General features: G+C 40.4%; 1 protein-coding gene across 3 annotated transcripts; it reads left to right on the top strand.

Moving 5' to 3' along the window:
• Nucleotides 1-523: 523 nt before the first annotated feature.
• LOC107278174 (uncharacterized) lies at nucleotides 524-6,709 on the top strand. Of its 3 annotated transcripts, XM_066306181.1 has the most exons (6): nucleotides 524-1,374; nucleotides 2,281-2,524; nucleotides 4,511-4,630; nucleotides 5,168-5,285; nucleotides 5,747-5,777; nucleotides 6,270-6,709. In XM_066306181.1, exons 1-3 carry the CDS (start codon nucleotides 857-859, stop codon nucleotides 4,541-4,543), a joined length of 795 nt encoding a protein of 264 aa, XP_066162278.1. In that variant the 5' UTR covers nucleotides 524-856; the 3' UTR covers nucleotides 4,544-4,630; nucleotides 5,168-5,285; nucleotides 5,747-5,777; nucleotides 6,270-6,709. The 3 variants fall into 3 exon arrangements, with proteins under 3 accessions (XP_066162278.1, XP_066162279.1, XP_066162277.1); XM_066306182.1 differs by lacking the exon at nucleotides 5,747-5,777; XM_066306180.1 differs by lacking the exons at nucleotides 4,511-4,630; nucleotides 5,168-5,285; nucleotides 5,747-5,777; nucleotides 6,270-6,709 and having other exon boundaries at nucleotides 526-1,374; nucleotides 2,281-4,484.
• The last annotated feature ends 9,448 nt before the right edge of the window (nucleotides 6,710-16,157 follow it).

The following is a 16,157-nucleotide window of genomic DNA, read 5'->3' as shown; positions in this document are numbered from 1 at the left end:
ATTCCAACTTTTTTTCCTTCAAACTTCCAACTTTTCCGTCACATCGAACTTTCCTACACACAAACTTTCAACTTTTCCGTCACATCGTTCTAATTTTTTCAAACTTTCAATTTTTGCATGGAACTAAGGTTGTGTTTAGTTCCACACTAAAATTAGAAGTTTGAAGAAATGAAAACGATATGATGGAAAAGTTGGAAATTTGTGTTTGTAGAAAAGTTCAATGTGATCGAAAAGTTGAAAGTTTGAAGAAAAAAATTGGAATCTAAACAGGGCCTAAACACAGCCTTGGTTTTGTTAAGTTTGAAACGTGGGATAAAACCATTGGTGGGCTCAAATTCGAAAGAGCTGATAACTGGGATAAAACGTGGGCTACATGACTAATAACTACTCCCTCCGTCCCACAATATCTCGATTCCTGGAGGGAGGGCTTTGTCCCGAAAAAAATCGATTCCTGCACAGAAAACCGCGTGACCTCTCTATCCGTATCATGTGTGGGGACAGGTGGGTGGTGAGTGGCGACTTCCCCAAAATACTCCTCTCTCCTCCCGGAACCTTATCTCCTCCCAGCCGCATACTACTCGTATGCTTCTCTCTCCCCCTCTCGCGTTTTTCTCCCTCCCGTTCCTCCCCATCGCCCCTCACCCCTCTGGATCGAAGGCATCGACGCGGCGGCGTCCAGATGACCGACCCTAGCAAGCTTCCAACTCCCTCCCTACCTTACTCCCGCTCCTCCCCGCACGTCCCTCCTTGCTCCACGCTGCTCCGCCAGGCTCCCACATCTCCCTGCCAAGTTCCCCGTCCAACTAGTTGCTTCCACTCAGATGCGGCGGGGGAGGGTTACGAGTAGTTAGATCGGATGCCGGAGATGGCTGCGGTGGAAGTGTTTGGCTCGATAGCGCCGTTCATGGAAGCGGCGGAAAATTTTAGGGTTTTGATTCAAGAGACACGAGCCAAGGCGGAGGAGGCATGTCGGCTTGCGGTTGTGATCCAAAAGGCGGTGGCGGCGGCGACTGCGGTGGGTGGAGGCAGTTGGGATGCGGCGGCGGCGGAGGAGGTTTGCAAGAAGGCGGCGGCGGCGGTGGGTGGAGGCAGTTGGGATGCGGCGGCGGCGGCGGTGGTGGGTGGAGGCAGTTGGGATGCGGCGGCGGCGGCGGAGGTTTGCAAGAAGGCGGCGGCGGTGGGTGGAGGCTGTTGGGATGCAGCGGCGGCGTCGGAGGTTTGCAAGGCAGCTGATGTAATGCTCAAGGAGGTGGCGGCGCCCGCGGATCTGATAAAGGAGGGGGCAGTGGAGGACGAGGCTGACCAGCCTCTTATTCTAATTCCGGCATCAACAACTAGGGTCTTTGGCGGCGGTATGCGTCGATTGACTCAAAGGTACATCTCCCACTCGATCTCCCTGGCTCCAATGCCTCTCAGCCTATTCCATCCTAAAATATACTAAGCAGATCTCATATTCCTCTGTGCGTAAGATAGCTACGCAGTGTCCTGCATCTCCAAGTCATTAGCACAAAACTAAACTAACAAAAGAAATCTACTCCGTAGCTAGCAACACAAGACTTACCCAATTAATCAGCTAATTAAAAGCCCAAAGTGATTTCTAGGTGATTGAAATGTGATCCTTCAAATTACAGAGCCTACAAAATCTTGAAGCACTTAACTAAACTCATGGATGAATGATTACCATTCGGCGGTGTGTGTTAATAGACTGGTTGCTGCTTTATGGCACAAAAGAAAAGGATATACAGTGTGTTTTTTATGTTTTGAGACAGACAGTGTTTTTTTTCGTTAAGTACTCGATTGGGTCCAATGGCATATTTTCTTCTTGGGCGAAAGCTGCATGCATATTCTTTTTGTCTTCAACCTGCATGCATATTCTTCCTCTCAACCACAGTAGCCAGCTCATTCTAATTGACAGCAAGTGACAGCAATAGATGAGGACTTATGTCACGTATCGATATTGTTTGTTTGCGCTTTGCCTAAATAAGTTGAATATAGATAGATGCAGCATATCTGATTGATTCCTAACCCACTTACCAAGTTGTCAACCTAATTAATTTCTTTAAACAGTAATGATTAATCAAGGTTTTCTTATTTGAGAACAATGATTATTTTGTTTCAACAATTACATCGATATAAATATAAATATATGGCAGAAATGTGATATTTTTCAAGAGAAATTTCAATTTCATCTTCTCGCATATCTTCAGTAATTATATTGTTAAAAAAAGTGGTTATTTTGTTGTGACTTGTTTACAAATGCTATTGTTTTATCCTTTTCAGGACAATGTTGGTTGACGATAGCGACCACACGGCACTGTTTGAGAAGAAGGCAAGCGTCAAGCAAATCGGCATCGAGGAGATGAGGGGAAAAGCTAAGGATGTGAGCAGCGAGGAGGGGAACAGCGAGGAGGTGAAGTCAAGCGACGATGATGAAGACATGGTCATTGGGGGATATACGCAAGATCCATATGATGATAGTGGCCTAGAAGACCTCCTGCAAGACCAAGATGCATTGGAAAAATCGGTAAAGAAATTTCTGGAGTGTTTTAAGAGTGCAAAATTTAGATGAATGCTTCAATTATGTGATGTTTGTGTGCTGGTTTGGTGGTTATGAATGGTGGCCTCACAAAGCAACTCGATAAGTACCCTTTTGGTATTGTATGAAATTATGTGTAAATATGGTATTAGATAAGATTAGGTGGTTATGAATAGAAGCCTTGACAGTCTGTCAAAGTAGGCACACTTTTGGTATTGTATGAAAGCATGTGTAATTATGGTAGTAGATGATATTAGGTGGTTATGATGGTAATGTATCGAAATATTTCAAATTATGATGGTTTATGGTGGTGACTGAAATTAAGGAGACGTTTGCACCATGATTTACTCTAATGCTGATATTACAATGTCTTATGTACAATCTAAAATTAAGCCAAAAGCTGAAACCATCATAAAACTTCCTATATTACATAGTCCAAAAGTTCAAACCATCATAAAACTTTATATTACATATTCCAAAAGCTGAAACCACCATAAAACTTCCTATATTACATGATTTGTTGCATTTACTTGCGTAATACTGATCTTACTTTACCATATATACAACCTGACATTTAACCAAAAGCTGAAACCATGATAGAGCTTCTCATGTTGCATGATTTACTGCACTTGGTTGGATAATGCTGTTCTGACCTTGTCATATAGCTGACGACCACAACTAAGGGTATTAGGGAGAATGTCTAGAAGCTCTAGCCTCTCTTTACCCATATGAGGAATCCTGTATCCATTTCCACCATCAACTTCCATAACCTCTAACAAGCAAGATTGTAGAGTTAGGAAAACCCTATTCAGCTTGTTGTCATCATAAGCCTGAAATTCCTGCTCGATATCCTTCTATATGTTAATGATTGCAGAGATGCAAAGAACCCAAGATCTAGTGCATTCATATCTGGGGAATTAGGAGGCTGATACATAAGGTGGATGTCAAACCCTGTTTGAGATACTGCATAGGCAAATTGAGGATCATCCACCGGCACATGAGAGGGAGCATTATCTTGCTGAATCCATATAGTGTTGTGTCGCTCTTCTCGAGGCCAACTTGATATAATAGCTGGTAGGACTTTAGCAATTAGAAATGATCTGACAGTATCTCAATCAACCTTGATTGTCTTGGTGACAAGAGTCCCTCTTGGCCTATTTTGGCTTGCCCTTTGTGCTGGTTCCTAAATAGTAAATTATGTAAGTTAGATTAACAATTAAGTTTTGCATCACAAACCTATCTTGCCGTCAGTAATTAAAAATGCATATATGAAGATGTTATGATACCTTTTTGGTGAAAGGCCACAAGCCTATCTTGCCGTCAAAAGTGCAAATACCTTCTTCATTGTATCTAGGCCTAGCCACTGCTGCCAAGAACATCACTTTATCAATAGAATTCTTGTTTTGCACAGGTCTGTATGGATCATCCTCCCAATGGACCATGTAAAAATTTCTTGTCTTCTTAGTGGTATTGAACCAATTTTCATCGATGTGCACAATATTGCGCATATCAACAAACTTGGGTTCATTTGGCAAAGTATGCCAATCTAACATGGAAAGACACCATCGCAGCCTTGATCGTTTGTTCTCTTCCTTCAACAATGGCTTTAATGTGTTCGAGTGACGTCTTAGTATCCCTTCTTTCAACATCCTATGCAGCGTGCTCTTTGGTACACCTGCGGCTGATGCAAATGACCGTAAAGTGCCCCTTAGTTGCAAGGGAACATTAGCAATATCTGATAGGTTGATTTCATTCTTTTTGCGACCAGAATTTTTTTTCTTTCTAGAGCTTACATCGATTGGTATTCCTTGGGCACGACATTGCTTCGCTCTTCTCCAAATATCTTGCACTCTAGCTCTTTTCACATTAAACATTTCTGCAACTTCAGTGGTAGCCTTTTTCCTTAGGATTCTGTTGGTAGTTTTCCCAACCAATGCTATATATATATATATGTTGCCTTTGTATATTGGTCAGATTTTTGTATGGCTGTTCATCTTCCTGATCTGAATCATCCAACTCCTCGTGTTTAAAAACAATGTCCACATCACCGGCATACAAACCGTACTCCTGCATGTCTACAACAATAATTTCCAGGTGAGTTGTCTGCACTAATTTAGATGGTGGATTTTTTATCGTCATGGATGAACATGCTTGCAAAATTATGGCTGATACAACATGCATATACTTTTTATACATGACCATGCATTATATAATTTGATGTGTACTGAACAATCGTAGTAGGCAAAACTGGAAATGTGATCTCCATATTAAGTGCTCATGTTGATAATAAAGTTCTTGCACAACTTGTTAGGCTCACCATGTGGTTTACTTTATAATATGATTTAACCATACATATCATTTAGAAGGCAGAGAAACATTGGCACAATTTACTGTATGTGCTTTCTTTGAGATTGCTATGGCTGTGAGCCAATTAACATGAAAAATCTATGTAAATACAACATATTAGCATATTTATAATCCTTAATCCCATCATTCGTTGTGATTTACTATGTGCTGAAATATCCAATTTATAATCCTTAACTATTGATGCAACTAATGCAGCCAATGGCATTGCTGAATTATTCTAGGTAGTTGGCATGATGTAATAATAGTACCTGCTTGCATTTGTAGGTGTTCCTCGAAGGCATCAGAGTTGATATCAAAAGGAAAGGCATTATGGATGTGACCTCCATAAAGTTGCAGAACTTGATCCATTGCATCGCCATTGTCTACAATAACAATTACCACGGTCAGTAGTTAGTACCATGTCAAATAGCAATATTTTTTGCAAGCACAATCCTTTTTACCCATGATTCAATACTGAAGTGGTATGTGTTCAATTTGCAAAGTATCATCTATTCCAGATAGACCTATGAAATGTCCACTTAGTGATCATCTCTGTTTCTCTATATATAACTGAATGATTTAGTTCATCCATTCTATGCGTGCAAATAGATATAGTAAGTAATACAAAGGCTGCCATGTTGTAGAAAACATGATTATGTGCCCTGTTCGCTGCTGGTGATACTTGATATTTGACATGCCATGGCATATTTGCCTTACTGGATGTGTGTGACTAAAAGAATAATGTTTATACTTTTTTTCCAATATATCCAAAATACTTTTATTACTAACTAATCTATTATGTTACATAACTAATGGAACCAATGATTAATATATGTTCCTTTATGCTGTACAACATCAACACAGGAGATTATGAGATCAAATAACCACAATCAAGGTACCAACTATATACCCATATGAAATTTAGTTTTTCTGTGTAGCAATTTTATTATTCTACCCTCAACCATGTTTTTCAGTAGAGGGAGTCTAGTGCACAGATTTTAAACACCGGTCTTGATTTCTGATTTGTCCTGTTTAGTATGTAGCATATCAGGATTGATTCTAGACATTAGATAAGCATTATAACAGGAGATAAGTATTGCATTAGTTCAGCTAGCTAAATGTATAACCTGTGATATTATGGAAGGGGAATTAACTTCATTAGGGCCAACTCATTGATAGAATCAAGTCCTAACAATTTCCTCATACTTATCAAAGATTGATTTTGTTCCAAAACCATAGCGATTGCATCAAGGCACATGTTACTGATCATCTTTTCAGAGAACTAGCAAAGATTCTGAGTTATTTATGCTAGTCAGTGCTACAAATGTTAATCATTTCATATTAATGCTTGCAAAGTTACCTAGATTCATTTCTCCTTGATGGCCAGGTGCATCAATATTGAGATCAAAAGGAAGCACTTGAGGGCCAGGTGCATCAATATTGAGATCAAAAGGAAGCACATGGTTGTCACCTCCCTGGACATCACCTCCAAGTTGATCCTCCTCCTGACCAAGATGGATTTCAACTTCAGCAATTTCGTCATTGACGTCAGGCAAAGCCTGTTCATCTGCCTCATCTATTGGCTTGTTTAGATCAAGAGCCATGCAGGTGATTTTGAAGACTCATGCAGTGATTCAGTGGGAGGGAAACCTGCTATTGAGGTTCATTTCAAACTTATATAGGGTTGTTGTAGTGGTGTGTGCTGAAATTTGTAATGCTTGACGCCAATGAAGCAATGCTGAGTTTCAAAATATTTGGCGCACTGGTTGCTGTGTATTATTTGTATATTGAGCACTTAATGGCAGCATCAGAAATATGCTTATCCAACTTGGTGGCTGAGTAGTACTACTATTTTATTTGTCTCCAATGATTGCATGTACTTTCACTGAGGGTATTTTAGTCTTTTGCCACCTGTCCTAAAATTCCCTTGGGATTCTAGGGTTTGAGATATTGTGGGACGGAGGGAGTAGCTAACACACATGGTCATAGCTAGGCATGTGATCAACCATTGGTGGGATTTTGCGGCCACGCTCCTCGGCAGCAAGACCACGTTGGTGGCCCTGGATTGGTGGCAGTGTACGTGATGGTACATATATAAGTAAGTAAATCAGCTATAAAACTTATGTTACTTACTTCCTCCATCCTATTTTAAATGCAGTTATAGTACACATCTCACATACCAAGAGAGAATATGAATGACTAAAATACCCCTAATAAAACATGCAAATTATGATTGAGGCAAGAGAGATGGATAGAATATTCACAGTGCATTAAATGAGCATAAGTGGTGAAAATGCCAAGCAAGCATTTTTTTTTAGATAATGGAAATGGGTTACATCTCCGGCCTCTACCCGTAGGCACATAGCCAAAAAGTCCAGAAGTGAACAGAAAAGAGCTTTAAAAAGGTGAGATGGGACAAACCCCCAACTTCTGCCAATAATATGATCTACTAAAATAATGTTTCTAAAATCACGTAGATTCTATCAAATAAGCATTTAATGCTCTTTAGGTAACTTCAAACAAGCATGGACGCCGAAAATTACAACTATTACACCAAACAAGCATGGGCGCCAAAAATTACAAATTGTGTCAACAGTAAATTCAAACACGACATATAAAAGCTTTTGAGATGAACCAGATTTACTCCTACTCCACTCCAGTTCCCATTACCTTCGTGTATTGGACTAAGGCCCTGTTTAGTTCCCAAAAACTTTTTGCAAAAACATCACATCGAATCTTTAGACATATGTATGGAGCATTAAATATAGATAAAAAGAAAAACTATTTACACAGTTTGTATATAAATCGCGAGACGAATCTTTTGAGCCTAATTAGTCTATGATTAGCCATAAGTGCTACAGTAACCTACATGTACTAATAACGGCTTAATTAGGCTCAAAAGATTCGTCTCGCGGTTTCCAAGCGAGTTATGAAATTAGTTTTTTCATTCGTGTCCGAAAACCCTTTCCGACATCCAGTCAAACGTCCGATGTGACACCCAAAAATTTTCATTTCACCAACTAAACAGTTCCTAAGATGAAGCCTGCAGTCTCCTGGTTGGATACTTGAATCTTGTGTGCTCTTACTTATCAATCCTCGTGTTGCAATGTTGCATGCACTGGATTGGGCAGAAACCAATCTGTACATGTGCATTCGCATGTGACTATGTATGCATAGTCTGATTAGTGTTAGCTGATCGTCTGCTTGGAATCCTATCTATGGGTGTGTTAGTTCACGTCAAAACTAAAAGTTTGATTGAAATTGGAACGATGTGACGGAAAAATTGGAAGTTTATGTGTGTAGAAAAGTTTTGATGTAATAGAAAAGTTGAAAGTTTGAAGAAAAAATTTAGAACTAAACTCGGCCTATATAAAATTTTGGCCCAGCTCGCTCGAACCCCACTTGCTTAATGACTCTGTGGTAGACGCGAAACGCGAATGCCGTAGACAAAAGTCCCATCAAAGATTCTCATGCAGGACCCTGACACGCGCGAAAGGCGGACAACGGATAGACCGGCGGAATTGAGGTTGCTACCGCGATCGATCGCTTGTTGGGATCGTTGTTGTGCGGGTACCTGACTCCGACTCCCAATGATGGACGAGCGCACGCTAGTGCGCAGCATGGGAGGATGCCACGATGATGCAAGCAACGATGGACAAACGAAAGTTCCGCTGGAATCAGATTTCGTTTTTAAAGTAGACTTGGAAAAAAATACAAGTGCATTGCTACAGGAAAAATTAAATTTATGATGAACATCATAAGATTAAAGTTTTATTTTATATGCATTGAGTAATCTTAGGTGTAGTCATGCAGGTCATAATTTTATCATAAAAATAATACAATCATAATGTTTCTCACACCACCGAATAACATCATATCCTGAAATCGGAAAAGCATAAAAACAAATTGAAATAATAAGAACATAATGTTAAGTGCAAGTTGGGAGTGGATTTTCATCCCTCGAGGGGATATCCCCTCGTTGTTTGTATGTCACCCAAATAGTTATGAAAAAAAATGGAAAACAATTGAGAAGATATATTAGTATGTGATATATCACTTTACAAACATGCAAGTTCAAATTCAACTTCTACATCTCGCAACGAAAAAAACAAATTAAACTACAACTAGTTAACGATATTCACAGTCAATTTCAAATTAAACTACAACTAGTTAACGATATTCACAGTCAATTTTTTTTTGTTGCGAGGCGTAGAAGTTGAATTTGAACTTGTATATTTGTAAAGTGATATATCACATGTTAATACATCTTTTTAATTTTTTTAAATTTTTTTATAACCATGAAGTATAGCTAACATGTCCATGTCATGTAAAATATTAAATTAAACATTTTCACTAGAAACTCGGTTATGAGTGACATGAGATTGGTTGCCAAGTATAGCTAACATGTTCATGTCATGTAAAATATTGAATTGAACATTTTCACTAGAAACTCTAAGGCTGCAAAAGTTATAATAAACGCTAGCCTCAACCCTTGAATCACATACCACCTGCACATCCCGTACTGCCTCAGAAACACATCTCTTGCAGGTATTAGTATTAGTGTCTCCTCGACACTGTGTAATAGCATAAATTTTCTCTTTCCTTGACTTAGCCATGACCCGCGAGTTACGTGGCAGTGTCTAAGAAATCTAAGTTTCTTCTGTATATGATTTTGGATGCAAAATTCTTGCCTTCACACTGAAAATACCAAAGATCTGTAGATAATCCTATGGTAAACCCTACTAATAGTGCAAATCCAATGATGCTTAATGCATTCACCATCATTCCCTATAGACTGAAATAAGAAGTTAAACAAAGTTAGTTAAAATTAAAATAATGGCATATATTTTTCTTTACAAATGCAATAAACTCTCTCTAAATTTGGAAATGTTTATCTTATCATGAAATGTTTCATTTTATTTTTAGATTTTATAGTTGTGAATCATTAAAGGGGTACGGATGATGCTTAACCATTTGGGGGCATAGAACGAGCATAGTTTATCTCATACTTGCAGTGGTGAGGATGGAAATTGCCAAATTATAAAAAGTAAGTATACAAATGCAAAAATTAAAGCCGTTTTCCTAGTACGTATACGTATAGTAGTGGCACAAGGCCAAACTTACATATAAGTTTGAGGCGGGAAAAAACTCATTTTCTTGAATAGACAAAAGGCTTATGCATCAGTACATTAAAGAATAGGCGAAATGGTAACAAAAGTACAAGCCAGGAAAAAGAGGAAAAGCCACCAAATACCTATTCAACTTAAAATTAGACGTGATCAGCTTGAGGAGAAAAATAATACAAAGTCTTTAAACCATAAATCGAGTATTGCTATTACTATTGCACTACTAATTAAGTAAATAATTCAGTGTTACGGAAGATATTAAAGACACATACGGAAAAAAGATATAATACTAATGCAAGAAATATATAAACAAGTCATAATTAATATTGATTTTGAAGCTTTGAGTTGTATACACCTGATTTTTGCCAAGATGCATGGATGTATGAACCAATCACTTGAGTAGAACAGTGGAAATCATGAATTTATGAAACCTGCAAATCAAATAGCCCCCACTCAATTTTGCAGTGAATGGGGGCAAATGCCCCCTACACTTTTTACTTGTTAGTCTACCTAAGCGGTAGATCATTGGCCCCCACTCATGCTACTTTCTGCCTCCGCCCCTGGCAGAACGTGGTTAATTACCAGGCCAATAGTAGAAGTTGATCGACGCAGCTCTCCTCAATCCCCTCGCTCACTCGCAGTCGGCCGGCCTGCAGCGCGCGGATCTTTGCGCCTGATCGGAGGCAATAATTAAGTTGATCGATCTGCACCGTACCACGCCGGCGGCAATAATGACAGAGGAAAGTGTTAGATGGAGAATCAACTGGCTGACGTTGGATATACAGCTCTCTCACCTACAGATCCGGTTGGCCGGCAGCGGAGGCGACGAGTCCTTCAGAGAAAGAGAAGGAGAGAGCTCGAGCACACCGGATCGAGAAGAAGGGCGAGTGACCAGCAGCTGAGCTAGCATTTGTTTATGTGTGTGTTGATGTGATGGAAAAATTGAAAGTTTGAAAAAAAAATTTGAAACTAAACTCGGCCTATATAAAATTTTGGCCCAGCTCGCTCGAACCCCGCTTGCTTGAAGACTCTGTGGTAGACGTGAAACGCGAATGCCATAGACAAAAGTCCCATCAAAGATTCTCATGCAGGACCCTGACACGCGCGAAAGGCGGACAACGGATAGACCGGCGGAATTGAGGTTGCTACCGCGATCGATCGCTTGTTGGGATCGTTGTTGTGCGGGTACCTGACTCTGACTCCCAATGATGGACGAGCGCACGCTAGTGCGCAGCATGGGAGGATGCCACGATGATGCAAGCAACGATGGACAAACGAAAGTTCTGCTGGAACCAGATTTCGTTTTTAAAGTAGACCGGAAAAAAAATACATGTGCGTTGCTACGAGAAAAATTAAATTTATGATGAACATCATAAGATTAAAGTTTTATTTTATATGCATTGGGCAATCTTAGGTGTAGTCATGCAAATCATAATTTTATCGTAAAAATAATGCCATAATTTTATCGTAAAAATAATGCAATCAGAATGTTTCTCATACCACCGAAGAACATCTATCCTGAAATCGGAAAAGCATAAAAATAAATTGAAATAATAAGAACATAATGTTAAGTGCAAGTTAGACTATGGCAGCTTGCTAGGGTGGGAGGGAGAGAGAAAGTGAGAGGAAACACATTCACCACTCCCGGTCCCTGGCGGTGATTGTGGTTTGGTGAAGACGATGGAGGAGTGTAGTGATGGATCAGATAATTGGTTGAAATGATCAATATTGACGGAAACTGGAGAGGAGCGAGCTAAATGGCTTTATTCTGATGCGATTTTGGTTAGATCTCGTCGGATGCCGTGATTTCTGCTACAAACTGATCTAGGGGTGTGCTCTAGGGGTGTGTTTAGTTCACACCAAAATTTAAAGTTTGGTTGAAATTAGAACGATGTGACGGAAAAGTTGAAAGTTTATCCGTGTAGAAAAGTTTTGATGTGATGAAAAAGTTGAAAGTTTGAAGAGAAAGTTTGGAACTAAACTCGGCCTAGATTGGAATCGCAAAGGGTGACCTTGTGTAACATATGTTTTCTTTCCATGAAGAAGCACTGTACATATGTTTTTTGTTTTTTCCACATATGATTTTGTAACCGCATATAGAGAAATATTTATTCGCATTTGTGGATTATTAGAAATGAACGTATTAACTAAAGGAAAAATATATGCCGTTGATTATAGTGGATCTTAAAAAAAAGTTTTGGTCCACCTCTGGACATAATGATGTAAATTTATTAAATACTCCCTCCATCCCAAAATATTTGACACCGTTGACTTTTTTAAAAATGTTTGATCGTTCGTCTTATTCAAAAAATTTAAGTAATTATTAATTCTTTTCCTATCATTTGATTTATTGTTAAATATACTTTTAGTATATATATAGTTTTACATATTTTACAAAAGTTTTTGAATAAGACGAACGGTCAAACATATTTAAAAAAGTTAACGGTGTCAAACATTTAGGTAAGGAGGGAGTCTAAGCTTTATTTTATCTTTATGAAACAAACTATATTTGACAATTCAGTTTAGATTTAATCCAAAACATGATCGCGTGTGGGCCCGGTCAAAGCACACTAAACTGTTACTCCCTCCGTTCCTTAAAATAGGGCGTAACTTCTTTTCAACTGGATTCTATAATACAGGGCGGCAACTCCTTGGTGCATGCAGGAATTGATGAGTACTCCTCGGCTCCTGTACTGGTGCATGCAGAGAATTAACTGATGACTCGGTTTGGCTTTTAAAAAGCTCAGCTCCTGGCCCCTCTCTCTCTCGCTCTCACTGCTTCCTCTCTCTCTCTCACTGCACACACCGCCCCTCTGTGACACTGCTCACACTTCATATGCCAACGATGGCGACGACAAAGGAGAAGATTGCATCTGCACGACTCATGCGGCAACAGGCGCAGGTGGAGTTCGGCCGCGCGCGATCACTTCGTCTCCACGCCGTGCTCATGTGACGCCGTGCTCAAGTGGAGCTCGGCCGTGTCCGAGCGCTCCGCGACGCCGCCGTCCGCATGTGGCAGGAGGCGCAGATGGATATCACTCATGCTCGTACGCTCCGTGTGCATGCCCTTCGCATGCGGCTGCGAGCGCAAGCAGAGCTCGTTCGCTGTTGCAACACCGACGACGGCAAGGGTGACAACGGAGAGAAGGCAGGGGACGCCGGAATCCGAGAGGGCAGCGTGGTTGACTCACTGGCCGGCGCCGATCGTTTCACTGACTCCGACAACATTGGGTACGTTGTTGACTCACTGGCCAACAACACATTTGTTGCAGATTCACTAGAGGAGACTGACGCCAAGGAAAAAAACAACTGATTCACTAGAGGTATAATCGGTGCCAATGTTGCTGCTTGTTGTCATTGCTAGATGGTTTAGCTAATGTGTATGCACTTGATTGTTCTATTCAATTTAATGCAATGTCTTTTTCGTGAAGATCAGAGAAAAACAAACATGAATACTCCTCTTTTTCTTGCTAATTGTTGAACGATGCAAAGTTACAAGAGAAATATCCTAACTATGTATTGATGAAATCTACCGCATCTAGATAAATTTGCTTATCACATTGCAACCTTATTGGAAGTTGACCATTTCTCTCTAATGATCTTTTCTTCATATGCGGGATTGCATAGTGCTGCCCTCCTTTTGCAAGCATAATCTCTCTCATGCATCCTTGTAGAGTAAGAAACACATGATTCGATCTATCCGCCGGATATTCTTCATATGCTTTGATCACATTTGTCTCAATTTCTTCGATGTTTGATGGAGATGACTTCTGAAACAATGACTACAATGCTGCATAAAAACCTAAATCCAAAACATTAAGATCTGGACAGTTTGGTGGTTGACATGTAAGTCGTATATCCCACCCATCTTCTTGTGCAACACTTAAAAATGCAGGATCATCAACTGCAATATGGGTCTTCGCATTGTCTTGTTGAATGAATATTGGAAGTCCTCGTTCCTCATTAGGCCATTTATGTTTGATGGCCGGCAAAACCTTTTCAATGAGATAGTTCTGGATAATGTCCCTCGTGACAGATGTCATGGCCTTGGTTCCTGTATTAAATCATGCGATTAAACAAAATTAGTAGAGTTGTCATATGTGGAGTAACTAAACATAATTAAACAACTTACCCCTCTCCCTAGTGCGACTACTCCTCTTGGCTGCCTCCCAGTAAGTGAAGGAAAAAATCCCAATTTTTCCATCAAATGTACATTCGCCATACTCATCAAACCTTGGACGGGCTTTCGCTGCTAGAAACATAACCTTATCAATGAAATTTTTGCTCTTCACATTTCTTCGAGGGTTCGGTTCATCAAGTGACAAGTAATAATTTTCGTCCGGCTTTGTCCTATAAAACCATTTCTCATCTATATACACAATGTTGTACAAAGATTTGAAAGTTGGCTCGTCCGGTATGCTTTGGCTATCAAGCATTTGTATACAAAATTTCACACGGGCCTTCATGTTATCTTCGGTCAAGGTGAACTTTATGGCATTTGTATGGCGCCTAAATCTTCCTTCCTTCAAACGCCTAAACAATGTGGTTTTTGACATATGCAAAGCTTTAGCTAGGTCACGGAGTGTTCGGCGTTGCCTAAGCGGTACATCTTTGATGGCATCAGGGTTAAAAGAAAGTTTCTTGCGGCCACAGTTCTTCTTCTTCTTCGATTCGAAAGCTTCAATTCCACCTCCAATTTGTCCATGTCGCCATACACGCTGAACAACTCTCCATGGAACCCCCATATCAGTAGCAACTGACTTTGTCACTCCCTCCTTCATCATACCAGGATCCGATCTCTCCAAACACAATGCATATATGGCTCATTTCATATCAGGAGGGTAGTGTCTCCTCCTCTTAATATTGATACCTACACATGCATGGTGGATGATGGCTGAGAACATGCAGGCTATACTATGGTTGGCATGCATCGGCTAGTTTGCTTAAGCATGGCACTGTGCATGTGTACATGCAAAGGCCTTCAACTCGTGCAGCAAAAAGACACAGCAACAAAAAGAAAATGAACGAGTATTACCTGCATCGACTGCTCCATCGGTGGTTTGATCGCCGCCGCCGTCGTCGCCACCGCCGCCACTGCCGCCGCCATCGTCGTCGCTGCCGTCGCAGCCACCGTCGTTGCCACTGCCGCGGCCATTGCCATCTTCACCATCTGTGCGTTGAAACAAAATTATAAAGTCACACATGCACAAGAAAAAAAAGAAGACAAAGCAAGAGAAGAAACTCCTATGAACACCTTCATTGTCATAATCCCAAACGAAGTCATAGTTCAAATCAGATATATCTCCATCGAAATCCTCAACTTCGTCCCAATTGATGATGGGTAGATTTAGATCAAAACTGGCCATTACGTACGTTGAACCATGGGAGGGAAGAAGAGAGATGGAAGAAATGTGTGGTGCATTGTCCATATTTATAGAAGAAAATTTTGCTGGCAAATAGTGGCGTCAAGTGAAAATTTTCGATTCATTTTTTATTGCTGATGGCGCCATCCAAATTTTTGATCAAGCATGCATGCATGGGGCTTTCCAAATTTTTGAATCAAAACAATCCATACATGGCGTTATGCCAGGCGAGCAAAGCGCGCTAGCAAAAATGCATCTGCATGCATGCTGGCTATTCGCGCGGAAAGTACAGGTCGAGCGCACGCTGCATGGTGGTTAATGCTAGCGTATCTACCACGCAACTACCTAAACGTCGCTCTTCGAACGGAGAGAATTAATCAGCGTAACTGATATTTAAACGGTTTTATTGGTCTTTACAACTACAACAGCCACGCCACGGAGGGAGTATATTCCTGCCAACACGTGTGGCCGCGCGTGACGTGTCCGCTGGGATGCTCGGAGTGACGCGTGGGTGGAGTCCGAACGAAAAAATTTGAAAGCAGAGATTTTGTTTTTGAGGATAATAAAGTAAGGATAAAGATAAGGATAAGGATAATAGATAAGCAGTGTTTCGAGAGTTTTAATTCGATTTTAAACTCTCAACCTAATGAAATTTGATCCGCAAATCATTCGGTCGACCTGAAAAACTGAACCGTTGATTGAAATTTGAGTATTGTCGTGTTTGTCGAGTCGGAGAACAGAGTGCATTTTAACGAGTCCCACTCCCAATCGGATAGGTCGTCCTGT

This window comes from Oryza sativa, chromosome 12 (genome assembly GCF_034140825.1).
Source record: "Oryza sativa Japonica Group chromosome 12, ASM3414082v1".
Taxonomy (NCBI): Eukaryota; Viridiplantae; Streptophyta; class Magnoliopsida; order Poales; family Poaceae; genus Oryza; species Oryza sativa.
The sequence above is the reverse complement of the archived record's forward strand: the minus strand, read 5'-3'. Positions and strand labels throughout refer to the sequence as shown.

Coding starts and splice junctions, on each gene's coding strand:
- LOC107278174 (XM_066306180.1), top strand. CDS start 857: ATGCCGGAGATGGCTGCGGTGGAAGTGTTTGGCTCGATAGCGCCGTTC. Junction 1,375..2,280: donor ATGCGTCGATTGACTCAAAG/GTACATCTCCCA, acceptor TATCCTTTTCAG/GACAATGTTGGTTGACGATA.